The 26,628-nt window shown below is 42.8% G+C and overlaps 1 protein-coding gene across 9 annotated transcripts in view; it reads left to right on the plus strand.

Annotated features, from left to right (window-relative positions):
- Nucleotides 1–26,628, plus strand: part of NFIA (nuclear factor I A) — a 232,346-nt gene that overhangs the window by 160,215 nt on the left and 45,503 nt on the right. For 3 of the 9 annotated variants that reach the window (XM_042819914.1, XM_042819915.1, XM_042819916.1), the window contains 4 exons: nt 844–971; nt 17,115–17,201; nt 18,235–18,273; nt 26,482–26,610. In XM_042819914.1, the coding sequence (XP_042675848.1) occupies nt 844–971; nt 17,115–17,201; nt 18,235–18,273; nt 26,482–26,610 (383 nt within the window). The remainder of the gene's footprint in view (nt 1–843; nt 972–17,114; nt 17,202–18,234; nt 18,274–26,481; nt 26,611–26,628) is intronic. The other 6 variants (XM_042819919.1, XM_042819923.1, XM_042819920.1 and 3 more) reach the window with 3 other exon arrangements.

Raw genomic sequence — 26,628 nt, forward strand, 5'->3', positions numbered from 1 at the left:
CAAGTCATTACAGCAAATAGAGCCAACCTCAGTGTCTTTGGCTTTGGGATCCTCTCCCCACCAAACTGCTGAGTCTGAGTCAGCGACCACCAGAAACCACTGAAAGGGCTCTTCTGTCCCCTGAGCCAAGGGGAAGGGAGGTGTGATGTCTGACAAAGGTCAGTACTGGTCAGAATTACCTACTGGGGCTTTTTATGCTTGGTGGCAAACACTTAGGGAGAAAAATGCTTACGCTTGTATGATAATGTGAGCACATGAATCACTAATGGATTCGTCCATCTTTTACTCATCTACACTTCTTAGGGGACCGAAATCTGGGTTAATTAAACAGCTACAGTTAAAAAATTGAAAATATAAGTTTGGAGGGACCTGTAATGTGTGTTTCAGAATAAGCTGTTCAGAAAATCTGACAATTAAAATGACTTGCATGTCACTAACATATTCATTCCAATTGCAAAAATAATGCAATAGAAATTAAATTCTTTTACTGACCTCTGTGTTCTTTGAAGAATGTCCTACTTTTTGACCTATAATAGCCTAGATGGTAAACCGTCTCTTAAGCTGTTAATTTAGCACAGGTTTAGGGGCTCAGTTTAACCCCATGAGAGGTTGTTTGTCTCACATTGAAGCATAGCCACTGAAAATAAAGTAAATCAGAAACAAAAAGTGGATGGTTGGAGGCTGGGTGGCTGTGCAGGACTCATACCTCCCCCTTCTCAGGGTCCTCAGTTTGCTGTCTTTCCCAAAGCAGCTTAGGCTCAAGCAGTGCTAGCAAGTCCCAAAAGAAGCACCTTTGTTCCTTCCCACATGCATAGTATTTATTATGCATTTTTACTTTTTCAGCTCTACAAAACGTATCAAATCTGTGGAGGATGAGATGGACAGTCCTGGTGAGGAGCCGTTCTATACAAGCCAAGGGCGCTCTCCAGGAAGTGGCAGCCAGTCAAGTGGATGGCATGAAGTGGAGCCAGGTAAGCCACGGCTTTCAGGAGCCCGAGAAAAGTATTGCTCAGTTTTATTATCAGAATACACTGAATGCTGTATAGAAGGTGATCTATTATCAAAATCTTGTAACTTCTTGTGAGAAAAGGTCAGCCTAACGAAAATGCTGTAGTGGTTTTATTGCTCCTGCAGCTGCGAATGTTTCTGTACTGTGTCACTTCTGTATTTTTGCCAAATATCTTAAGTATTTAAATAATGTAGCAAAAGATACGCTGTCTTTGTCTGCCAAAATGTCCAGATTCAGTTCTGGGATAGCAGTGATGTTCGTTTAGCAAAAAAAGCAGTACCTGTCTGGGGTGTGCCCCACAGTTATCCTGTTTAAGTAAATATCCCCAAACTCATGTAAGGTAGAAGGACTTCTCGAGCATTGTACAACACTTGAGGTCACTTAGTAATGACTTTTCAGAGATTTACAATCTCATCTGTAACACCGTGAAATGTGGTTGGAGGCTTCATATTGAAATGACTATCAGTTGGTATTAAACTCCATCAGCTTTAGGAAGCAGCTCTTCTGCATTTTCTCAGTGAGTTTTTGTGTGTGATCTTTCTTGCTGATCATCTTTTGGGTTATGCTGCGTACTCAACTGTCTGTTGGTCACTTCTCCTGAGATCATCTGGGTGCTTAATACTATTGCAAATCTTTTTCTGGGTCAGTGCTCCATACACGGTGAAGCTGATGTCTCTTTTTTGGTTACAGCTCAATATTCAAATATTTATTGCCAATAAAAATAACAGAAGTCTTATTTGTTAGATAAACACAGGCAGTGCTTTCGTCGCACAGTGTTTGAGAAGCCTTCCAGCATTGAGAAGGCCCTCTAAGCAACCCAAAGAGTCTTTTGCAACACACAGGTTTTTCTCTTTCTTGTTTGTTTGGATTTAAATTGGTATGGTTTTGTTTTAAAACAACACATACTTGTCCAGGACACTGTGTATAATGAACTATACAGCACAGAAAAGTAAATTCAACCTGAACAGCATTAAAATCAGGTCTGTGGGCACTTGGCCAGCCACCTATATCCTTCATCATGTAGGAAACATACCCACAGCTTTCTCTGGAGACCCTGTCAAACAGCTGTCCTTTACTGCATGCCCAGAAAGTCACCAAATTTGGGCTATTCCAGACTGGGAGGGGACTGATTCCCGTGCCTGAGAGCCCTTGGAGGATCCCCTGCCAGCTGCCCTCTCTCCTCTAATGAGGAGGAGCCAGCTTGTGGGCCCTTATTGACTGCAGATGTGGCACTTTGGCAGGAGCAGAGGGTGGACCTGCAGGCAGACAAGTGCCAGGCTCCCTGTGACTGCCATGCTGCCGCGGTCCCTGAGGCTCTGGTGTTTTCAGTGAGGTGCCCTGCTCCTTGGATGCTAAGGGCTGTTTCCTCCATCAGCTCCAGCCTCCAGATGATGTAAGGCAGAGCTTCATCTTGTACTGAACTACTCTGCTCATGGAGCGGCAAAAACACGAAGAAAAGCTCAGTGCCCATCGAAAGGAGAGATCGCAACCTCCTCCACAGACACAGATGGCTAAATGCTGACTGGTTCACTGCTTCCACATCATTGTCAGACTGAAGGCTAGCTCCCCCCAAAGTTTGGGGTCCTCTTTATTAATGGCAAACACTCTTCATTTGTACAACAGCCAGAGGTTGGCTATTAATTTTGCTGTCACTTCTGGTGGTTTTCCCCGCATGTGATCATCATCTTGGTCTCATCCAAGTCCAGCCTAGATAGTGGCACTGCAGTGCTGAGCTGGGCAAGAAGGGAACCTAAAGCCTTACACACATGTGTGGGGTCGGGGGTTGAAGCAGCACCACTACTCTTTACCCACTGGGTGCTTATCAAAGAGGAGCACAACTGCCCATGTCCTGAGGTTCTCAGAGAGGCAAGAACAAGGCAGAGAAGGCACTGCCTTCCTCATGACTTTTCTCACCACAGAAAAGCCCCAGGTTCTGACTAGGCTTGCCTGTAAAATGGCAGAAAATCACCTTGCAACACAAGGAGCCAGGTACCGACTAGATATAGCTCAGATTCATCAAGCTATCTATCTCTGTCACGGCTGAGAAGAAAAAGAGCTTTATCCTGCCTGCATGGGATGCAGTTTAAATCTTTGTGCTACAGCCACAGCCACACCCTGAGACTTCTGCCATGGCTTTCCAGCAGCCTCTCTGAGTTCACTGCCTCGGCTTCTCTGTAAAACAGGATCACCTATGAGAGCATGCCGGGCAGAGCCTGCCCAGAAGGCCCCAGCTCATCAGTGGTGAAGGACAAGATGGTACTGGAGTGTCCTTTCATTGCAGGGCATCAGTAGTGTGTACCTGGTACAAGATGCTCCCCCCGCAGTAACAGAGGGACACATCCTGCCCTGGTGCAGCACACAGCTCCGTGCCGTACCTCATTAACCACACCTGGGCCTGAGAGTGACATCTGGCCTCTGTGTTTGACATGGTTGCTGTGTCTCCATAAATATACAACATTTCAAGAGTCTTCAATGGGGCATCTGCCTAGAAAATGTATTGGTCGTCTGAAAGCCACGCAAATGATGTTAGCATTTATGTGTTACCTGGTGTCCTGCCACAGTGTTCCCTTCCAGAAGGGGTGGAACCCCTGCTCTGTTTCAGATCTGTCCTTTCCAACACCTCTCTTGTCCAGAGAAAGGCCTTGCCATTTATTTAACCTGCAATCAAAAGCCATGGCTGTTTGAACGTACAGTAATCGCTGAACTTCTGTGTTTTGCTTTTTCTCAGTGAAATTCTCGAAAGTCTAAAAACTAAAACCAGCTTTTTGTTTCCTTTGGCTTCTCTTCCGTGCGGTTCTCTTTACGCTGTGTGGGATAAGGCATGTATCAATGGTGCACAGCGATGCTGGTTATGAAGGCAGGCTGACGTTTTGTCCTGTGCTGGCAGAGCAGTGTAAGCCAGGTTTCCAAGCTCCATAATTAAACCCTGTCCTTTGGGTTACCAGCCAAACAACGGGAGGAGGAAATCAGACCAAGGAAAGGAAGCTTAGACTTGTCTGTGGGATGGCTGTTCTGGCTGGGAGGGAAAGTTCAGAGAGAGGAACCAGCAGCCAACCTCCCAGCCCAGTAGGATTCACACCAAAGATAATAATATATCCTTTGGCTTTATTACCTTTGAGTAGACTGCTTCCTCACAGGGGATTTAGATTTAGGCAGAGATAGCTCCTTGGCCTATACGCCTTGACAGGTTTATGGGAGTGAGAGGATGAATATTCTGTCTGTGTGTGTTGCATTTGCTTAATTCTGAGGTGTGCACATGAGAAAAAGCGGGGAGTATTATGCAGGAGCAAATGTGGAGCGCTCTGTATGACTGTGCCTGCACAGAGGGAGAGGGCAGAGCTCATGGCACAGAGGGGTACAGCAAAAGGTATCGCCTGGGACAGTGCAGGGAAATGAGGCCCACATGGTGGTTGGAGAAATGCCACGCTTAAAAGAGAACACGGCGCAGAAAAGAAATGGAAAAGAAGAAAACAATTTCAGACCATACAGAGGGGAAAAATATATAGGGAAAGAAAAAAGGAACAAATGCCAGGAAAATAAAGATTTGACTTCCTAGAAAGGAAATATGAAATGGAACATGTGAACTCCTCATAGAGAGCACTCCAGGCAGAGGGTTATTTACCGCCAGCCGTGACTAGTCACTCTACATCTGTCTCCATTTTTTTCTCTTGAACAAATTCCCTTTTTGGATACTTTCTTCCTGCTTTGCTTCCCTGTGATTGCCCCTGTAAGTGGTCTTTGGAGGGCAGGCTGTATACTCAGAACATATGTGCAAACTGGCAGGAGAACAGAAGAGGACAAAACCACTCTGTGTGCTATTTAGATTAGGCAGTGGATGCTTCCCCTGTGCCTACTCTTGGGGTCTCTGCTGCGTGCAGAATCCATGCTGCACCTATTGTCCAGCCACAGTCCTTCCTCGGAGCTCTTTCTTCAGAAGGTCCCCGGGGGCTCCCAGCACCCCGACATCTGTCTCACACGGAGACCTTGATGGGCATAGGTCCTATCTGCTTCACCCACCAGCAATATGACCTTTCCATTCTTGGCATTTCAAACCCGCAGTAACGAGCAGAGGGCTCAGCCTTGTGTTTTTTACATCTAGATACTTCCTGCAAGCAAGGATACAGCACTCTCCTTATACGTCAGATGTGACAACCAAAGCAAAAATCGACATTAATTCTGTGTTCTTGCACTGTACTCCTTGAGTCTCACATCCATTTACCTGCACTCGAAAGCTCCTGGGGAGCTCTCAGGCCTAGAAAGGCTGGAGTCTGCCAGAAAAGATGAATTTCCTCTCACAACAGGAAGGCTTAGGAAGTAAAACAAAGCAGACATGTAGTAAATTACTTCTGCTTTTCAAATACCTTTTGCGGTATCCTCCTTACCATTACTTTATCTCAGCACTTTCAGTACATAACTCTTGTTAACTGAGAAGAAGGGCAAGAGAGGATAAAGATGATTTTAGTAGGAAAATAAGGCAACATCATCCTGGCTTTGAACTCAGGTACAAAGCTGGCCTGTTCAGCTCTGTGGCTGGTCTGATGGCAATAGGGGTGAGCCATAATTACAGGTATACTTTTTTTAATTCCATCAGGGAAGATCGAGTTTATATATATCAGTATCCTACTCACACATTTTCTAATGCATTCTCTGATTCAGTCCAGCAGTAATGTTCTCATCGTGCTCTGCCAGTCATTTTGGAGCGCAGCATATGGATAGTGTTTGCCAATTTTACTTCCATTGTATTTCTATAGTATCACATGGGAAAAACGTTTAAAATGCAAATTCAGAGCATCCTCTTAATTTCTTTACTTGGATCTTCCCAGGACTTGTATTTCCACAAGTGAGTGCAGTCCCTAGAGGACAGTAACCCCAAGAAAGGTGTTTGTCCTCCTCAAGATTTCAGAGGGGGCAGTTAGCCCTGCTTTGGTCGTGCTCCTGCCCAGCTTAGAGCAGTGCACCCACTTCCATACTGGGGAGAGCTCTGGTCCTCCTGCTGGCAGATGGACGGGGCTTTCCATGGAGTGATCACCCACCTTCCCCTGCCCCAGCTCCATCCTGCTGTTCTCATCACACTGTGCTGATCTTTTGTGCATCTTCACCTTCAAAAACCCACGAACCAGCCTTAACCACACCTGGGTCTGAGACTGACATCTGGCCTCTGTGTTAGGCATGGGTGCTGTGTCTCCACCTTCAAAAAACCTTCAAAAACCCAGGAACCAGCTGAGTCTTTCAGCGCAAAAAACCTTTGGGAATTAGTAATCACACTCGCACTGCCTGCTTGAAAGACGTATTTACAGTTCCAGCAGCTCATGAAGTTGATAATATAATATGAACTTACAGTGGGCTAGAGTTCCCTGTTAGACTGCTGGACACGTCTTTGATAGTAAAGATACTGTTAAAGTCAGCCTGAGCATTGCTTACTATGCCACTCAGGCTGGAGCAGTTCATTCTCATGCCACCATCTACGGGACTGTCTGAAAATAATTTCTGAGCAATTTCTATGCAGCTGTAGAGCTGAGATCTTATTTTGGAGTATTCTCCTTGCAGTGGCAGTGACCCCTAACTTACGAGTGCCACATCTCTCCCCGTTGCTGGTTACAGAAGGCAACTGGTCCAAGCTGTTTCAGCTACTGAAATCTGGAACGGGCTGTCTTTATAAAAGACTTTCAGCATGCAACAAAGCTTCTTCTCCATATTCACAAAAGACCTTTTATCAATGCCTTGCAGGTCAGAAAGACTCATTCAAGAATAGATCAGATGAGTTTGTTCTCAAACTCTATGTAGAGTTATGTCTTGGAAATGCCGGAGAAATGGTACAAGGGAGATGGTAGGTTGTGTTCTTTGTGCCCTAAGTGCAGTGGTCAACTGGCACCATATAGAAAAGAAAATCTGTATCTCAGCATCAGTGATGCAGAGTACATCTGAGCTGTCCTCAGGCAAAAGGTCTATAGGCTCATCAAAAGTCAGCATCATACACTGAGAGCTTGGAGAAGTTTGCAGTGACTGTGTTATACTACTGACAAAGATTCAAAATACTGGCTGTAGAAAGGATGAAAAATGTAAGGATTGTATTTTTTTTTTTTTTAATAAATCCATTTTTTGCTGGGGAAACATTCAATTTCAAACCCGGAGCAATCAATATCAAATAAAATCCTGGCATTACTATTCTGTGACTTGCTGGAGTGGAGAGGTGTCATTTGATTGCAAGTAGGCACAGGAATTACATGCCTTTTGTTAACTTACTTAAACTGATTTGTTGGGTAATCATAGACCCATTTATGAAAGATGAAAACAAGGAAACATCTCAATTTCTTATATCTGGAGGAGGTCTACATCCAGGATCCCAAGCAGTTGCATTTACTCAGTATTTCCCAAACATGACATTGTGTTGCCCTCACATCCTTAAGGTGTAAAGAATAACCAAGCAGCACTCTCACATAGCCATGAAGATTGTACCTGCCCTGTGTGGCAGCTTCGTTACACACCTTGACATTCTATCAGCAGGTGCTAGTGCCATTTTTTCCCTTCCTTGAACTTAATATCAGAAGACAGCATTGCACAACCAGACCAACCTCCAGCCATCGTATGGTCTGGCTTTTCTAATGGGAGGTGAGAAACAGATCAAGTTTCTCTGATCGCCAGAATATTTTGGTTTGCAACAGAGAGAATATCATCAAGCTGATTTGTACCACGAAGCTGAAAAGTTACTGTATGGTAACTGTTGAGTCGCAGCCTGAAGCACTGATTGAACACCTGGGGGAAGGACTGGGTTCAGCCCTGGGAGCACAGGTGAAGGCAATTCAGCTGTGTGACTGGAAGGGATGGAGCCTGGCTGCACCTCTCTTAGACCTCATTTAAGGGCTGACTGGCCCTGGGGGGGAGGATTTCTGGTTAGAGTTCCCTCCTGTGTGGAGTTTCCCGTGCAAGCCTTGATCTTCAGAGATGGGTGAGCACTTTTTCTTCATAACACCTTTCCATTGCATAGACTCTTTGTCATTAGACCTCTTGTATCAGTGTTCCACCACGTTGATCTTTCTGATTGTTACAGATACTGTGGGGGCTGCAGCAGACAGAACCTGCTGCCTTGTAGTTTGGTTTGAGACCATTTCAACCATTTGTTTTCTCTAAGGAGCATTTCCTGAGCTTTGTTAAGCTATGTACTGTGCCTAGGACTCATTTATCTGCTTCCCCGTTCCCATTCAGACCCATACTTCTTACTTCCAAAGCACTACACACAACTTTCCCCCATTTCTCCCAGCTCTTAGAGCTTCTGCCACAGGTGAGAAGCAGAGCATGTCTGGGCTAGCACTGCCTTTCTTTCTTCCATGACTGTACATGGGATTAAGCACAGCCCGTGTGGGTGCTGCTGGTTTCAGGTAAGCAGGCAGATGCCTGAAGTTAAATGTAGTATGAGAGCATGCTCCAGCTACTGCAAAATATGGAGCTTTACTTAATTATATTTCCTTAGAGTCCATGTTTCCCTCATCCCTGCTCTCTGCGTTACAGTGTCCCATCAAAACACAAGCTGCCCAGTGGTTTTTGAGATTTTTTTTTGTTCCTTCTTAGAGTAATAACACTTTATCAACTTCTACTGAAATACCATATCAGCTCCTTGTCACTGGCAGTCTACAGTTCCTGCCGCTAAGAGTTTAATGCATTTACAGAAGCACTTAGGCATCAAGACTTTGATATCACAATCTGTTAGTCACAGGTGCTACATGATAGGTTTGTGTTAGCACATTATAGATCTTCTATCAGATACTGTACAAAATGTGTGTGTTTCTCTGCCAGGCAATCAGAATCAGACTACTGCATAGTTGATGAGTTACTCACCAGCGTAAGTTGTTATTTATTTTAAACAGAATTTTTCCAGAACTGCACCTTAAGGGATAACTTAAACTCTAAGTTGCTAGGACAGCACAGATCAAGAACTTAGTGAGCCAGGAAAAATGCAGCGGGTCAGTTGTGGTGCTTTGAGCATTGTCAATCTTCTGCAGTAATGTTCATCAAGTTGAATGATTAACACTACTCATTTGCTATAATAGATAGAGTCATCTTGACAGCAGATTACCACTGGATCGATAGCTCAGCTTTTCTTTGGCAATTCAGTAGCAGCATGAGACCTGTGACAACATGCCATGCTGTTGGCATTGCTGTTTCTATACCATAGAAGAAAATGAGAAGTGGGAAAAGAAATATAATTGAGAAGTCTGCTCAGACTGAAAACTTCTGTATGTTTTCACACCTCTCAGAGGCTCCTTTTTTCCCCTCATAGAGCGAACACCACAACAAGCTTGGCCCTGAGTTTCAGCCTAAACTCTACTTTCCATTTTGAGTAGAACCAAAAGTCCTGTGCAGATGTTTGGGCACATACCTGGCTTGCTGAAGCCCCATGAGTAGGACGCCTCTTTGTTATGGTCCCGGAGAAGTCAGCCACTCAGTGCTGCGGCTCTGCTTTTTGTGTCTAATTTCAGACATCAGGAAGTCCATCACTGAAAAATGGGTAGAGCCCTGCAGGCATTCTTAGTTAAAAACTGCAGGAAGTGCTTTACTTCCGACACCATCAGCCACGTGTGCCATTTGCACAGACTGTAATGACCAAGTTAAAAGCAGATCTTTAGTGTGCCACAACAGGAGTGAGAGCACCTGAGCTCATCTCTGGCTCCACACACGGGTGGCCTCATCTGAGTCATTCTTTGGATTGATAGGAAAGATTTTGTGCATAGAAAGCTCTCTCCTGACACAGGCTGGAGAAATGCCTCCTGAAGATGAAGGGATTCCTGGGATGGGAGTGCTGCATCAATAGTCCATGTTCCTAATGTTCTTCAGATGTCCTTGCTGGCTGACCTATGTTCTGCCAGCTCTCCTGTTTAACATACAGAAATAAAGCAAAGGCAGTGAAGTAGTTTGTACTTTACTTATGCCACTAAGTGAAAGTGTTGCTCTTCCTCAGTATGGTAACAAAAGCAGATGCTTTCTACATCTTTTCTGCAGCGAGCTCTGGAAGCTCAAATATTGAGGCCGGAAGCCCTCTCTGTTTGAGGACTTCTCTGTTAGTCTTCTTGCTGATTCAGAGTCTGTCAAACACAACTCTGAGAGCTCCCGGCGGCTCTGCTCTGATACAGTTATCCTTGAAGATCATCTGATAGTGCAGCATGGGACTGTTTAATTGCAAAACGGGATTAAATGCACTGAGAGCATTGTACCTGTCTTCTGAAAGTTGAACTAGTTTTTTTATTTGCTTCTGGGACCAATTCAGGATGTTGACTTGGATCTATAAACTCTTGTATAGATTAGATCTTGGTTAGGAAATGGACTGCATTCCTTTCATGTGCTGTCTTAGCAGTTGAGATCAGCAGAGTTGCTTTTTCTAATGTGTTTGGGAAGCAGAAGCAATATTTTATCTCCTGGTATGCTGGTACAGAAGTGTTCAGCTTTATTAATTCTTCAGGACACAGGAAAATTCTCCATCACCTGTGTAGGCAGTCATGGGAAAGGACCCACTGCAGAGGCTGTACTAAACTTGAGTTTTGGAGGCAGCTGGAAAATATTAGTAGTCTTCAGAGCCAATATCCAGAATATATTGAGAGCCAGTAAATGATGCATATTATTCCAAATTCCTGTGCACTTCTGCATTTTATAAAACAGATAACTAAAATACTCACCTAGCCAGACCAGTCCTCAAGGGATGCACATTTCCAAGCATAGGACAAACCAGAGACACAGAACTGAACCCAAATTAGCCGAACAGGATGGCTAAGTGGTCAAAACAAATGGTTTTAGGATCACTGAGCGAGGACCGTGACCTCCTTTTGCATCAGTCAAGGCAACTGTGAAACTTTGTGAAAGAAGCTCACCACAAAACAGATGCTGGGCTATCTTAGGTAAATAAATTACCAAAAAATAATAACAAAAAACTCCCCTACGCATTTTACAAAGCACAGCTGTGTAAATATTGTATGAAATGGGGGAGAGGGGGAGATGTAACCTACACCCTTTTTTTTATGCAGAAGTTCTGCTCTTGGCACTGTTTATTAACATTCCCAGTACAACCATCACTACGCGCAGCACACAGTGCAGCTACTGTACTCATTTTGATCTTTGTTCTGAAGGAGAAAACAGGCTTTGCTTTAAGGCAAACATTCGCACACAAAGTTAAAATGTGCAATGAGAAGTGTTAGGGGAGAGAGAGAAGATGGTGCAGGAATGGGAACAGGAAGCAGACTCTCTTATGTCTCCCTCTCTGTTTCCTTTCCCACACCGTGTGAGCTGCACTGACTCTGGATCTTCCTCATCCACCAGTTCTGCACAGATCCAGGAGCGCTCCTGTGATATTAACTTCTCTGAGCTGGACACCTATGGCAATTCTCTTGTTTCTCAGCAGCTAGGAGCAGCACATTTCAGCCTACAGATGCTCACATCAAAAAGCATGGCTCTTCCTAGCTAGACCAAAGACTCACCTAGTCCAATTTCTCGCTTCTGATAAGAGCTGGTAGTGGGCACTTGAGGAAAGATCTAACAGCAGGACAGCTACTCGGTGCTGCTTGTCAGAGTGCAGCCTCTCAGATGTTGGCAGCAAGCAGCTTGGTTTCAGGAGCCAGAGGCTCTGTTTGCATCTTTGTTTGACAGCCTTCAGTGGAGATGTGCTCAGATGTTTTTAACCCATTCTTTATTTTGGCTCCTGCATCATCTCATGGGAATGAGCCCAGCTTAGCTCAGCACTGTGTAGGGAAGAACCACTTCTTTTCCGTGCTTTAAATCTGTTGCCTGATCATTCTGTTTGATGCTCTCTTTTTTTTTTTTTTTTTTTTTTTTTTTTTTTTTTTAACTGCCTGAAATAGTGAGTAAATCATTCCCTGCTTAGCTTCTTTAGAGCTAAGCCTGCCTGACACTTTGACCACAGTCAGTGAGCATAGAGGAGCAGAGGAATCTGCAGCAACAGTTTGGCTGCATGGCTGCAGAGCCATTCTATACCTGCAGGAAAGTATACGTGCTGTGATGAAAGTTGTGTTATTCCTCTAGATCTGGAACCTTGATAACCTCAGAGCTTGTGGCACAAATGCAGTGCTGTCCCTCAGCTGTTCTCCATACAGCCTCTAGTAAGTGACTCTTTGGTTTCCAGCTCCACAAAATCTTCATGCTCTCTATCTCATGTGCAAACTGACGACAGCTTTCTTCTGTGTTCACTGAGGTCTTGTTAGAGGCAGGTAGGTATGCATAGCATATCCCACCTCTTCTTGCCCATGCTGCTCTTTCTGGGCCTGCAGCCCTGGTGAGATCATTCCTCCTGCTCTCCTCTTACATCAGTGCTTGATGCTATTTTTAGTGTGATATACACCAAAAAGCATAACACGAGATCCTGTAGCTAAAATTAACTAGAAAATTATAGGCTGTGTTTTGAAGTTTTGTGCGCAGTCTTCGTTTGGTTCACTGGGATTTGCTTTAAGATCTTTGAACTCCAAAGAGCCAACGAAATGAGGTGGTATCTGCATCCTCACGTCCAACAGCAGTGCTGAAAAGAGTGGGACTGTTCAAATCAGAAAGGGCTGGAGGCAAAGTCTTAGGTTCCACCTGTAGGAAGGAAATACCTTGTATTTTAAAAGGAAGGATTTGCAATGAGTGAGATTGAAGAAATTGTGAATGTATGGATTATCTTTCTTTGTACTCAGAGTAATGTCCCATTTTATTACAACAGCCCACGTTTGTCTCCAGGAGTTTTATCTGTAATGCAGTACACTAATGCACCACTGTGCTCCGAGCAGGAGAAAGCACTTTGGATGTAGTCCAGATTTAACCCTGTCTTAGGGTTTGCCTTTGCTCTGAACTAAAATAGTGACAAAGGAAAGTAAGGCATCATCCTGACTCTTCTCTGAGCTTGGCCAATCCTCAACATGAGGTGTGTGTTTGAAACAAAGGGTGCTGGTTGTCCTCTTGCTTCACAGCTCCTCTGTCCCTCTGGGCCCTTTCAGCTCATACAACCTACATTCCTTTTCCATTCCTCGAGTGCAAACCACTTGGCCGCACGGAATCTGAATGTGCTGTTCAAGAAACTGCTTGGGACTGTCAAAGTAAAGGTTCAACATCTGACGTCAAAATGAGTCCTGAAAGCAGTCCTGTAATCCAGGCAGAATTGCCAATTCTGGCCATTTGGAGCTTTTAAAAATTAAAAGATCCCCAAAACAGCTGTATTTCTTATGCAAATCCGTAGCCAAATGGGAACTTGTAGGTAGTAAATAAATGTTTGCCCTCTGTTAAAAAATGATCATCTAGAAACCCAGTAATTTGTGGGGGACAAAGAGGGCAAAGCAGCCTTACAAACAGTGTTTCTCCCGTGTCATAAGAACCATTGTGCCCGTTCTCTACTTTTACAGATTTTTTTTCTCTTTAATGTTAAGTGGAAAACCCTGAACAAAAACTGGCACTTAATTCAGAGTAAACAGTGGCAGCAACTGAATAGAAACGCAATGTCGAATATACAACCACCCCAGGAAAGTGGGAGTCCATTCCTTTCTCATCTCTTCCAGTTGTTGCCTCCTTAAGTGAGTGATTCATAAAATCAGACTTTTAGAAATGCACAGAAGCATTATTTTTTTTTATATTGATAGCGTCGCTTTAAAAAAAAAATGGTTAAAAATCGATCTGCTGGCCTCTTGGGGAAATGCTGTAATGTTTTTGGCTGTCTCCTACTTTCTGCTGCCAGCGAAAAGTACCATCTGGCTTGTTTAGGGCCCTTTTCCATATCAGGTGCTTCCAAAATTCTCCTCAACCAGAGGATTGTTTCATTGGGTTGCTCTGCCTGCTGAGGCATGTGTCCTGGGCTGGGAATCCTACTGCTTCTGTTCCCTGCCATCTTGCTGACGGTGGTGTGTGTATGTTTGGGCACGGATCTTGCTGCCTCTCTCCCGAGGACATTTGCATCATTGTCAGCTGCACATATTAAATTGATATGCAGGGCTCAGAAACACGTATCCCATCTTTTGTCCCTTTGTTTGGGCAATTGTTGTGGTTTTTAATTCTTCTTTGACACCTGGAATATCACAAAGCTGCTGATAATCTGTTGGCTACTAAGGGGAATGTCATTGATAGAAGGATAATGCGTGTCAGACTTATCTCCAGATAATTGCAGGCACACCCCAAACCCTTGCAGCTCGGGGAACGAATATCCTAAATCCGCTATTATTTTGGGGGAGCATATGGGGAGGTTGAGAGCGGTGTCATCCTTGTGTGGGATTTAAGGCCAGTGTTAATTAACCCCACGTTGCTGTACTGAGTTAGACCTAGTGGAGGCCAGTTTGTGTGCTACCATTTTGTGGCAGCATGCAGTGCTGTACCAAAATGGGGTTGATGTTCTTGGCTCCTCCAGGAGTGGAGCTGCTGCCCATGTGCCTTCTGCACACATATGGAGCATCACGGTGGGAAGCTGGCCATTCAACCTGGGGCCATTTGATGGTGACACCTCCTTCTCAAAAGAAGAAGAATCAAAGGATTCCTTGTTTTTTGAATTTGCCATTTAACTTTGATAGAAAATCTAGAAATCTATCCCTCAGAAGATTCAGGAGTAGATGGGAATTATGGCTAAGGATAGACTTTTGATGTGATCCTATGGAAAGAAGGAGCATGTTCAGATCCTGCCCTGAGCTGTCTTGTCCTATTTCTAAAATGATCTGTGCCATACACTGCTAACTTTTCCTGTCCATCCATTAAAAAGTGAATTATGAAGAGTGCTGAGACAAACAGATAGCAGTTTAACCTTGTTAGTAAAAATCAGGTAGCTGATATATATTGCGAGGATGTTACCTCACAGCCCTTCTTTTCAATATAAGGTTATGAAATTACCTTGTTACTATATAAACTGCCTTAGCTGTGTGCATTCTTCCAGAGGTTATTGTTCTCTGTATGTTGGCACGGTGGGGTGACTGTGAGGAGTCAGTTCACGATGCAGTGAATTCCAAATACTTGGGAGGTGGCCCTATCTATTTTTCAGCAAAGGAATGAAGCATTTTTGTTTCTTTCCTCCCAAGGTATTTTAAAGTTTCAAAAGACGTGCTGATACGTAAAGGAAATAATAACTAAACGCTGGATGGGAAGCCGTACCTCAGAGTACTTTGTTTGCTAGTTTTCCCCCCAAATCCTGATGTTTAAAGCACAAGTTAATATTTAAAATTAAATAAACCCATTTTGTGAAGCAGTGAGATACTTGAAATGTATCGCACATTATTCATTTATTTTTGTGTGAGTGCAATAAAAATTTTACAAGCTGTAATCTTGTTCTTTTAATAGAGAGAAAACTATGCGGAATATGTTGCTTAGAGTATTAGATAAGCTACAGTGTGTTAATCAAATATTTTTGTGATATGAGGGCAGTTGAGAAAACAGTACAATTTTTGCTAATGGCACTGGTAAGTAAACGGATCTATCATTACATTGTCATGAAAAGTGACATTGAGCAGAAACACCCTGCCAATCCCTAGAAGATAAGTATTTAATGTAATTAGACAGACACTGTCTCCTTTGTTGGATGTAGCATTAATCACCCAGAGAAGTCCAACTTTATATGAAATGGCTTTTTCTGATATGTCTTTGTATTAGAAAGCTACTTGCATGGTTCTGTCATGATGATATATTTGAAGAAATGATTGCTGTTCAGTTTTCCTCATGACCAGTCTCGCTGTGCTATGTTCTGTAATGTACATTTGTTTTATTTAGCCATGTTACGTTTTAAAGCCACAACTTGCTTCCAAGTCCAGAAAACTGCACGCATTTGGAGCTGAACCTCCTTGAAATAGCTAATGCAATTCACTCGTGCCATCTAAGAGAAGCACAGTTAGGTCCCACTCTGTTCTGCAGCTCTTCATCCGCGGTGTTAGCGTAGGTTCGTTGTTACAGCAGAAGCAAAATGTTTTTGCCTCCAATGCTAGTTCATAATATCACACGCATACACACACACACACAAAAACTTCTTTCTATGAAATCTCATTGTTAAATTGATGAAAAATGTTGCCCCCTTCCAGAATTCATTGGCACTACATTTTTCTCTCCTCTGCTGCTTGTCATTTGTGCTGTGAAACGCTGTCTGGTGATGAGCTGGTATCCACTTGAATCGATGCACAGCTGTATCTCCCCACCTCCTCAGTGGTGCAGAGGGCTTTGAAGGGGAAGAAAAGGGTTCAGTCAAAGATGACAGCAGACTTCACCAAGTAACAGGTGGAGGTCAAGTCGGTTTATTTGTTGGGATGAACGGAGCGCAGAGATGAAAAATCTTCACCATAATAAGGTTTAGGAAGAAAATGCTGACTAGTCAGAGCTTTGATTCCAGCTGACAGATCCTTTTCTAGTTCATTACTTGATTTCACAGTTCAGGCAATTTTAAGAGGCTTAAAATTATATTTCTGCTCTCCTCTATAAAACTTTTCGATCACTTTCTAATTTTTGCTTTAAGGAAAGTTATAGGGACCCCCTAATAGGTTAGGCATGCCTTTAGAATCTTACCAAGTCAACATGCCATCAAAAATGAAAGGATAAGCCTTTCTTCAGGTCCCCAGTTTTACTGATTCGTTTTACAAATAAAGTAAAAATTGACACATAGGTACCAATTTGATCAGAAAATGAAAACTTCAGAAACTCCCCCGAGAAGTGGGCAGTGAAATAAGAGTGATGCCTGGGAAGTCACTTTTTGTGTCCAGGAGTAGGGGGTTTTGCAAGCAGTGCTAACGCCACGAAGGAGGCTGTGCCATGCCGGTGAGCCGTGCTCCATCCTGAAAGGCGGTCACAGCAAGAGCTGGGCAATCAGAGCAGAACGTCCTGACGCTGTGTGCAGTGCTGGGACTGTGCTGACCTGTCGGCATTGTTGTGTATCAGTGCAGAAGCACAAAGGGATTTCAGAGGGCTGAGCTGAAGCGTGCGAGGCTCTCCCAGCTCAGTCCCCTGCCCCTTCTCTCTACTGGCAGCTGGGAGGGGAAGGCAGGCGGTTCTCCCTTCCCACCCTGTCTCTTCCACCACTACCCTCTTCCTACCTGCTGAAGTTAGCAGCACAGGAGTATCTTTAGCCATTTGCTAAAATCCTCCCCCTCAGACTTTCTATTACTTCTGCATTCATTCTTTGCAGGAAGAGGAAACTCACTGGTCAAACCCTTGGACACCAGAATAGTTGCATGCAGTTTCCCAGGGAGCCAGATAGCTCTAAAGCTTCCCAGTGAGTGACAGTTTCTCTCTTCTATTCTTCTGAAACATGTGTTTTACACATATACTGGAAAATGTTAATATCAGTTTACAGCCAAATTCTTGTTTAAAAAAAAAAAAATTATCTCCCAAAGTATATACACTCAGAGCACCTCAGCACACATGTCACTTTTTTATGTAGGAAAAAGTGTTGGATGCTCTTATACACATAACATCGTTGGGCTCGAAAGCTGTTAGCTCATTTAGAGTTAGTGGCAAGAACACTGGACTTGCCAGCAGCAAACTGTGAAACCTCTCCTGTGTGACGGGTGGAAATCTCATGGGGGTAGGAATCCAAAAAGGGGAGGCGGGGGGTGTAAATCTGTGCATTTGGATTTGAGTACCTTCTCTAGCACGGTATCAACTTTGTCTTAGAAGTCCTTGAATCACACAAATCGTTGGAGGCTGGGAGAGAGTTTTGGAGAATTATCACTGTGTGCTTTCCCTGGTCTCTTCCTCTTTCCTTGGCATCCATTAATTACCGCTGTCAGAGAGAGGACAGTGGGCTAGGTGGATCCCTGTAATCTGATTTGGCATGGCTATTTTTCTGTGTTCCTAAGCTCATGAGATCAAGTTATGTAGGATTATTTCATAATGCCAGAGCAGCAGTTTCTGTGGCTCAACAAAGCTATCTAGCAAAGTGTCTATTAAAGAAAAATCCTGTCCCATACTGTAGCTTTCTTGGTCCAGTGAAGCAGCATCCTCATGCATACAAATCTTGTAAAGTTACTTCTGATAGCTCCCTCTGTCCCTTCATTTTTGTAAGCTAAAGTGCCATTTTCCTTTTTACAGCTTAATTGAGCCTAAATGCACCCATTTTCTGCAATGTGGTATTTCGGTAATTTTACTATTTGCTCGTAAGTTTTCCCTTAAGCAAACGGAAAGCTTCCCCTTTATCACTTCACTGGGCCAAGATTTCACACAGTATCCTGCTTGCTACAAAATATGATAGTGTTCTCTCTCACCTTGTTTCTTTTTTCTTCTTTTACTTTCTTTTATAAAATTAGGATATCTAAGAAACCCCGAACACCGCGGAGCACTACATGGTGGGTGTGCCTATTCAAACAATGCCAATGCTCTTGTTCTGGGTGCACAGACATTGGGGTGGTTGGGGGGTGTACCAGCTTTCCCTCTTGTTTGGGTTCTCTGGTGGAGGAGAGCACTTTACCAGAGCGACAGCCCAAAGGGAGCCTGGACGTGTTACTCTGCCCTTTCCATGCCTGTTCCCATGAACTTGTAGGGACTGTTTTCCTGTGAGCCCTCTGCCTCTCTGTCAGATGTGTTTTCAGCTGCTCAGTGGATGTAAAGGTGTCGGGCAGAACTCACAAGCAGCTCCTCTAGAAGCGAAGCCAAAGCCGCCCTGCTGTACCTTTACCTCCTCGGCCACAGGAACAATCCAGTTTTTTCCAGGGGGATTCCTTGTTACCCCCAGAATCCCAAAGCCATTGGAAATGTGGAAAAAAATGAGGCTGATTTTGCCTCTCTGATATCACCTGTGGGAGAACTGATGTGTTGGGAAACCGTTAAGTTTGTGCTGAGTGGGAGCTGCCGAGTCTTGCTGGGGAGTTGCTGGTGGTGGCCCTGCAGTGCCGTTGGAGGAGGCACATGCCAACATACATCAGCTATGGGCACCTCCCAGTGAAAGCACAGCAGCTCTACATCAGCTCCAAATGAATTGCTGTGTTATGGAGAAATGAGATGACTGTTCAGCCCTGTGACTGTCAAACCTGGGCAGTCGTATCATAAAAACACCCGAAGCCACTGCATAGCAATACATAATAGTTCCATGAGTACACTCTTGACCTGTCAAATTGTAACTCCATTTCAGCTTGGTGTGATACATGAATTCAGTTTGCAACTATTTCATTCTTTGGAATAGTGTGTAGACTCTTCACCTTAAATTGTGTAGAGATCAGGTGACTTTACAGTGCATGTTAAGTTATCTGAGTTATTTTCAATCCTGTCCACAGTCCTTTTATTAATTGAAACATATGTTCAGTGGCTGTGTGTACCGATTAAGTTCAAAACCAATATTAGCACCAAACTTAGTCTTGTCATCATAAAAGTCATTTCAAAACATTACCATGCAGCAACTGAGGTCACAAGTCTGAAAAATCCGCATATTTGCCCATCTCCATCTCATGCCTTTGGCATTTAGTAGCCATCGTGGTTATGTATAGCCTGGATAGATAGATGATCTTTTGATGGCATGCAAACATTGAGCAAAGGATTTTGGAGGAGAGAAAAAAAATAAAATTTGACTCGATCCTCTTCAGTTAGTAAAATTCCCTTTAACATCACTTGCAATTTAGAATCCATATGCATCTCAGGAAGATATAGTTGAAACATAAATCTATTCTGGGTCTTTTACTTGCAAAAATATCATACCTCAGCTATAATCATATGCAAAGACTTTTTAGAGGGCTTTGTAAATGCCATCCAAATTTACGATGGAATTTTTTTGCCTAACAGCTATAGATGTTCCATCCCCAAAGCACCCACATAAAGGTGTATTCTCCTATGGATGGCTGCAGTTTGTCCCCGCTGCTATATCTAATCTGCCAAGTATGCTGAAAAAGTCTCAAACAGCATTTGAAATGAAGCAAATGGAATCATGAATTTTAAATGACATCATGAAGTTTAAGGACATCATTAGAAAACAGTTTTTGTTCTTATTAAAATATGTATTTACAAAATGGAAAATGACATGGGAACGTGATGGAAGTTAGAGGGAGAAGCAAACTGTGATCTTGCTGTTTGATGTGCTTCTCACCAAAATTCTCCAATTTAAAATTCCAATGAGGTGATATTTTGAAGACGTTGGTCAAACGTTTGGTACCAGTTTATTAGCTATTGAAAGAGTTCCTTGGATGACAAGACAGGGATGGAGGCTCACTTACAGCACCAAAAACAATCCAGATGGTGCTGTAAACACAGATACAGACAGATAAGATATACACTCTATGGGAACACTGCACCAAAATGCTTAGCGTAGATTTTAATGGGGTAGAGGTTTAAAATAATAACAAATGTTGCATCATGCATTTTCACATTCTGTAGACAGGATTTATCACAGGTAAAACTGATACTTCTCCTTTGTAAATGGAGGAGTACTCATTTACAAAGTAGAAATATCACTCTTCTTTATCTTAAGTGGCATCAGAATCCTGATTCTAACTTGAATGATCATTTTTGGCTAAAAATTGCTGAGGAATCCAAAAGCGTTTAAAGCCTAAAGCCATTGAATCCATTTAATGCGCCTTTGGCACCTCTCTCTCTTAGTCCTTTTTGAACATTCTGGTCCTCATTTTAATCAATCTCTTTTTATTAAGTTCTTTGGCTCATTTACTTGTACGTGCATTTGCTTTATTTTATTTGGAACATTTCTTTTGTAGCGTCTTGAAAAAGAGTTGTGACATTTCTTTTGGATAGCTTCTTAAGTATCTGGCAGTCACCTATGATACGATGTTGATGGATATGGATAGATTAGCTCTGTTTTCCTGATATCTGTCAGATGTCGAGTTCTGAGGAAACTGGTTGTGTGTGTTCCTGATGCATATGCAGTAGTTGGATAAGTGGATAGATGGGAGCTTTCATTTTACTTCTGTGCAGTCGTTGTTCATTAAGCTGGGTTTTGCTTTGATAAGTGAGGTGCTCGCTGGCAGGTAGTTGATCAGTGATCATGGTAACTCAGAGTGTGACCAGAGGAGCAAGCAGACGTTCAAAACATAGAAACTAAAGAGCACTTTATTAGAATGAGGGAATTTCTATCAGCACTGTATTTTGCACATACAGGAGCAACTAAGAGAGTAAACTGATGGATGGCAGCTAGTGTGATTGTAGCTCAGCTGAAGACAAATAAAGCTCGTTCAGCAATAAGTAGAACAGATTTGCTATGACTGATAGTAGCATAGCCATCCGAAGTTCAAGAAACTTGAAATTAAGACTTCCCCAGAAAAAAAAAAAGCAGCCAATCACCGTTTCTATTGATACTTATTTCAGATATAGACGGAATAATTTCCACAGAAGGATGAAAATACCTTGGAAAATTCTTCCCTCGTATCAGCTTTTTCTTCAACAGCCAACTTGTCTTTATGCATCATCTCTTTGTTCTGCATGTTGTCGAGTTCATGGTCCACCTGGTGATATCTGAGCTTCTGTGATTCCTTGTTATAGTGTCCCTTGAGAATGAAGATCTAAGTCACACTTCATTCATAGCTTTTGTTGTTTCTGAATCTCCATCAAGAGCCTAGTGGCAGAGAACTGCTGGGAGCAGTGGGGTAATTATCCAACAGTCGTCTTTGGAGGTGGATATTAGCTGTCTACCAGTGTGACTGACTTGATATGGAGTTATTGTTTAAGATGTGTATAGTCAGAATAATGTTAGTAATTAACAAGCGAAATTGGATGAGCACATAGATACAGACAGAGCTATAGATTTGGAGAGGAGGGGAATTTTTCTCTTACACTGTAATGACTACATTCACTTCATCAAAGTTAATCATCATTTCAGTACCTCCGTTAGTGAGGAGCATAGCCGTATGGGAAGTAGGTTAATAGATATTTGTTTGCTCTGGGAAGGATTGGTGCATTCAATTCTCACACATCATTTTCTGATCCATTTAAATATGTATCAGCATCATACATGAAAATTTGAAGATCTTTAGCTGTACTCAAGGAAGACTTTTATGTGGTAAACATCTCTAGTACTGGCAGACATAAGGAGATAGAGGAATTAAGAACACCACAGTGCTCCAGTGCCCCCTTAGAAGATGAGGAACATGGAGTATTCGTGGGCACTCACTGATTAAACTTGGGCTGGAGGTTTGCGAAGTGCAGAGTTTTGGAAAGTCTTACTGCGGGACTTCAACATCCGTGCAATGGCTCCAGTAACCAGAGTCTCTCAAGGACAAGGATCCCATTTACGCTTGCATTATGCATTGAGCAAAAGGGTGTGATGCATGATGTGGAATGAACCAAATAACTTGTGTGTTTAGGGAAATGCCAAATTAATGAAAATTCAGAAAGCTCTAATGTTGAAAAGGCACTCAAATTCCTTGATAGAAATATAATGCTGCTAACAGTTTCAAGATTATTGTTGTCTGAATTTTCTGCTTATTGTGTACGGCAATTAAAATTCTTTTCAACTGAAAAACCAATGTCAAATTAATATTTCCTTGTGGAAAAAAATACGAAAGTGTACATCTTGTTCCATTTAGCACCATCAGGGTCTTTGGTCTGGCTCCCTCTGTCCATTGAAAAACAAAACAATTCATGTTAATGGGAGCAGGCTAAGACCATATATGTTTGGCATATATGTACTCATACAATCGCATGCTTTCAGTGAGTTGAGGAAACACACCCACTCAGGCTTCCATCTGTGTTTCGTGCCACATATCCCCTCATTTTCTTTCTTATTTGGCAATTAACTTTTCCACTTATTCTGTAGTTAAAGGCTGCCATAAGATGAAAACAGACTAATTCTGATTTTCATTTCTTGTATTCTAACTAACATTCGGAGGAGAGTCAGACCTGGATTGTGAAATTATGTTACCCAAAAATGCCAGGTGTGACTGTGATTTGGACAACAGTCCCATGCACAGACCAGTAAGGAACACTTGAAAACCCCACCTGGGTCACCCAGCCGTTGTGTTCTGGCTGTTCTCATTTATTCCTTGCTCAGAGCAGATGGATAGAAAGAGGCAGGGAATGGGGAGGATCCTTGGCTCCATTCCCTCTTCACTGGCCAGCACAGCTGAGACGGGCTGGGGATAGAGTAATTTGTTGCTGCCCTGCACCAGAGAGGAAGCGGAGGAGAACTGGGCCTCTGTGGTGTCCTTAAAGGTTGGCACCACCATGTGGAGTGCTGAAACCTGGTCTTCCATGCTGTGGTCCCCAGTATTTGTGAGCTCATGGGAACAGTGCTGAGGAAAGTGGTGCAAGGCAGCAGCATCCTCCCTGGGCTCTGCCCTTGGTAGCTCTAGCTTTAACTTTTTAATTTCCTGCATCCCTGAGCAACACAGGAGGGGAAGCTGAGGGCTGGGGACCACTAAATGTGTTAAAACTCATTAGGTATGAAACAGAAGACCTTTAAAACTAGCCAAGAGTCTCATACATGGGTGCCAAAAATTAAATACCTAATTCTATCTTTAGCCATTTAGTTCCTGCCTCACAGTTGTTAATATACAACACGGTATCTCATAGGTGGCCTGATTTCCATAGGCACCGGGCACCTACAAAGCTAACTGAAGTGTTGAGATTGCTTACCTAAGAGCAAGAGCTGGAGAATCAGATTTAAATTTTTCTGGGTGATTAAACCCGAGTTTGCTTGCTTTTGCTCCCAGCTCCTGAAAGGAGCTTCGATAGAATGACCAGCGTTGTAACATATGGCTCAGTGAGGGGGGAAAAAAGAAAATGAGTATTAGAAATGGATGGACTAAAGAATACGCAGGATATATCAGGCACATTAACCAAACATATGGTGCTAAATGAGATATTTTTTTTAAAATTGCAAAAAAATTGACATTCCTGGCAGTCTCAAGGATAATGTGACATGGCTGTGATAAATTTAGAAGAATGGGACATATTTTGGCTTGTTCTTGGAAACCTTTCTCTTGCATGCCGACTGTATTTCTTCTTTTATTAACCCATTCAAAGAATGTTTGAATTTTGCTGCTAGAGCACCATGCTAGCGCAACATAAAATGTGAATGATGCTAATTGCTTTGCACTGCCTAACTTTCTGTCATACCCTCCCCTCTTAAAGGACAAAACATGCTTTAGAAATGAGCTGGCAAGCTCAACTTCTTCTTTCTCTTGGTCAATATTAAGTGATGTAATTAAGCTCCTGTTTGCATATTCTTCTGAACTAGGAAGCAGCCATTTTTTTCTTGAGATCTGATGGATATGATCACTCACAATAAAATGTGTCATTACAAACCTCAAACAAAATGAAAACATGATAGAGTTGGCCTGTTCCAAAGCAACACATTTCAGAATATCCTGAAATAAATTAAAAAAAAAAAAAAAAAAGCAACAGTAATAACGATGGCAATCAGAACGAATGATAACAAACAAATGTAATAAAAGTAGGAACCAATAATCAGTGCTTCAGTTTGCATGTCTGCTCCATTTCACAACGTAGCGTTACATCAAAATCTCTATTTTCCTATGACAGCTGCTGTCCCAACCCTACAAAAGCCCTTCCCAGCCCTGCTCAGCGCTGCCGTACTTCAAGGTCATCCACCACTGTTGTTGCAGTGCCTCAAGTTTCAGTGTTTGGATGCATTCACGTAAACGTGTTGCAGCTTTTGGCCACATCTCCCTGCCCCTTCCTCAGGCCGTGGTTCAGATGCAGGCAGGTTTTTAGCACAGCAGCCCAGCTCCTCCACCACCGGGAGCACAGATGTTGCCACTGCCCATTGATTTTGTGTTTAGAGCTGGGGTGGCACCCGTTTACTGTTTCCCTCCCCCAGTTCCGCCACTGTAAGGACATCAGGGTCAACATTACCCTTATTTCTTTTGAGTGTCCTTGTCCTGGATGTGAACGCTCAAAAAAAAGAGCAGCCACAAAGTTAAATGCCAATGTGCCACGTGAGCAGAAGTTCATTGCAACTAATGGAATATGTCACTGAAGACAGCTTAGCTCAGCCTCCTTTTCTCACTTGCCCCAAACTGAACCAACTCTCCTGCTTTTGTCCCTACCCCAAAATCTTTTAGAGCACTGTGAAATGAACCAACCTGGCATTTTTCTTATCTCTGTCCATTTCAAACTCTTACTTTTAAAAGATTGTATATCTAACTTCTCTTGCTGTGAGGAAACAAGCCTCACAACAGCAAACCCTTGTAGCAAACAGTTGCAAGACAGAAAGCTGTAATTACAGCGCTGGAGCTCTAACCACTCCCTTACTATTTAACTTCCTGAAATATAAACTCCAAAACCTCACTGAAACCATTAAGACCCCAGCAGAGCAGTGTATAAAGACCAAGAAGGCTCCTGCTTATTGCAATCAACGTCCCAGGGACTATAAAGCTAGTGTTATTAAATATAAAGTTAATGATACTGTCCAGAGATAATATTGTCCAGACCTTTCTCTTCCATTTTTAACAATTAAATTCTGTAAAATACAGAGTAGGTTGAGTGGCTTTGCTGGTGGAAGTTCAACTTCCACGTTATCTTAGTTTTTGCTTTCTAACCTGAGACCCCCAACAGTTCTGCAACTTTGTTTTGCTACATCCTTATGGATATGCAAAATGTGTGATGTACTGTACGTATTGGAAATTATCTATTTTCAGAGTACGTGCAGATAATGAGAATATCCATATGCTTCTATATCTATAAAAATAAAGTTAATAATATGGACACACATACGTCCTCAACTATGTGCTGCAACGTTCTTTTATCTAAGCATAAATCGCACTTAAAAAAAAAAAATCTCTGATTTCAGAGCCTCAATATTCATTCCATTAATTTCTTTGGTACCACTTGGAAGCCAAAAGGGCCACAAGGTTGGTGTCATATCAGCAGAAGTTGATCTCAGAGAGTGTAACAGAACAGTCAGAGCAGCATTGCACCATTTCTGCCTGTCCATGGGAGAGGTTTCACCCACTGGCAGCTTAACTCTACCTTTCATTGGAAGCCTTTGGTATAGTTCAAGGCATTATAACAACTGAAATAATTCCGCTGTGGCTTCTAATATCAAAACACAAATACCATTCACCCTTTAAAAATTTTTGAAAGCAAAAGGAAACCACATAAATATATTACTTTCAAATACCTTTGAAGTCAACGGAGTACGGAATGGCAGGGTTTGGACTCAGAAAACTTCACTCTCGAGTTGTGCCTTGAGTCTTGCAGCACATTTAAAAGATCCATTTGCAATAATCTATTGAACCAGCAAGTGAAAGACAGAACTCATAAAAAGCCTGTAAAAATCCAAATGCTCCAGCTATTACAGATTTCTAAAAATAAAGCAGAGTAGGTTTCAGTAGCAATAATAAGCTGCATCTTATCCATATTTCAGATTTAAAAGAAAAATATGGCTGCCTTCTAGTACTCATTGCTCACAGCAAACCATGGCCACTTCTGCCTCAAAAAATCCCATAAATAAAAGTGAGCTTTCAGCTTGCTGTTGTATTCAATTTCGTTTGTCCTTTAAGTTTATCTAGCTGCTTCTGCACCCACTTTCACAATGCATAGGCTGTCGTTCCATGACCTAGCATTATTAAATTGCACTTATCAATCATTCTTGCCAGGAATGCCATCGCCAACTGCATTAAAGAAGTCAGAGAAGTCTGGTTTCAGCAGTCCCTCGCCTTCGCAGACCTCCTCCCTTGGAACGGCTTTCACACAGCACCATCGACCTGTCATTACAGGACCCAGAGGTGAGGCTTAACCCAAGA

The sequence above is a fragment of the Centrocercus urophasianus genome, unplaced genomic scaffold (genome assembly GCF_019232065.1).
Source record: "Centrocercus urophasianus isolate 14NV4802_14NV808 unplaced genomic scaffold, USGS_Curo_1.0 seq_18, whole genome shotgun sequence".
Taxonomy (NCBI): Eukaryota; Metazoa; Chordata; class Aves; order Galliformes; family Phasianidae; genus Centrocercus; species Centrocercus urophasianus.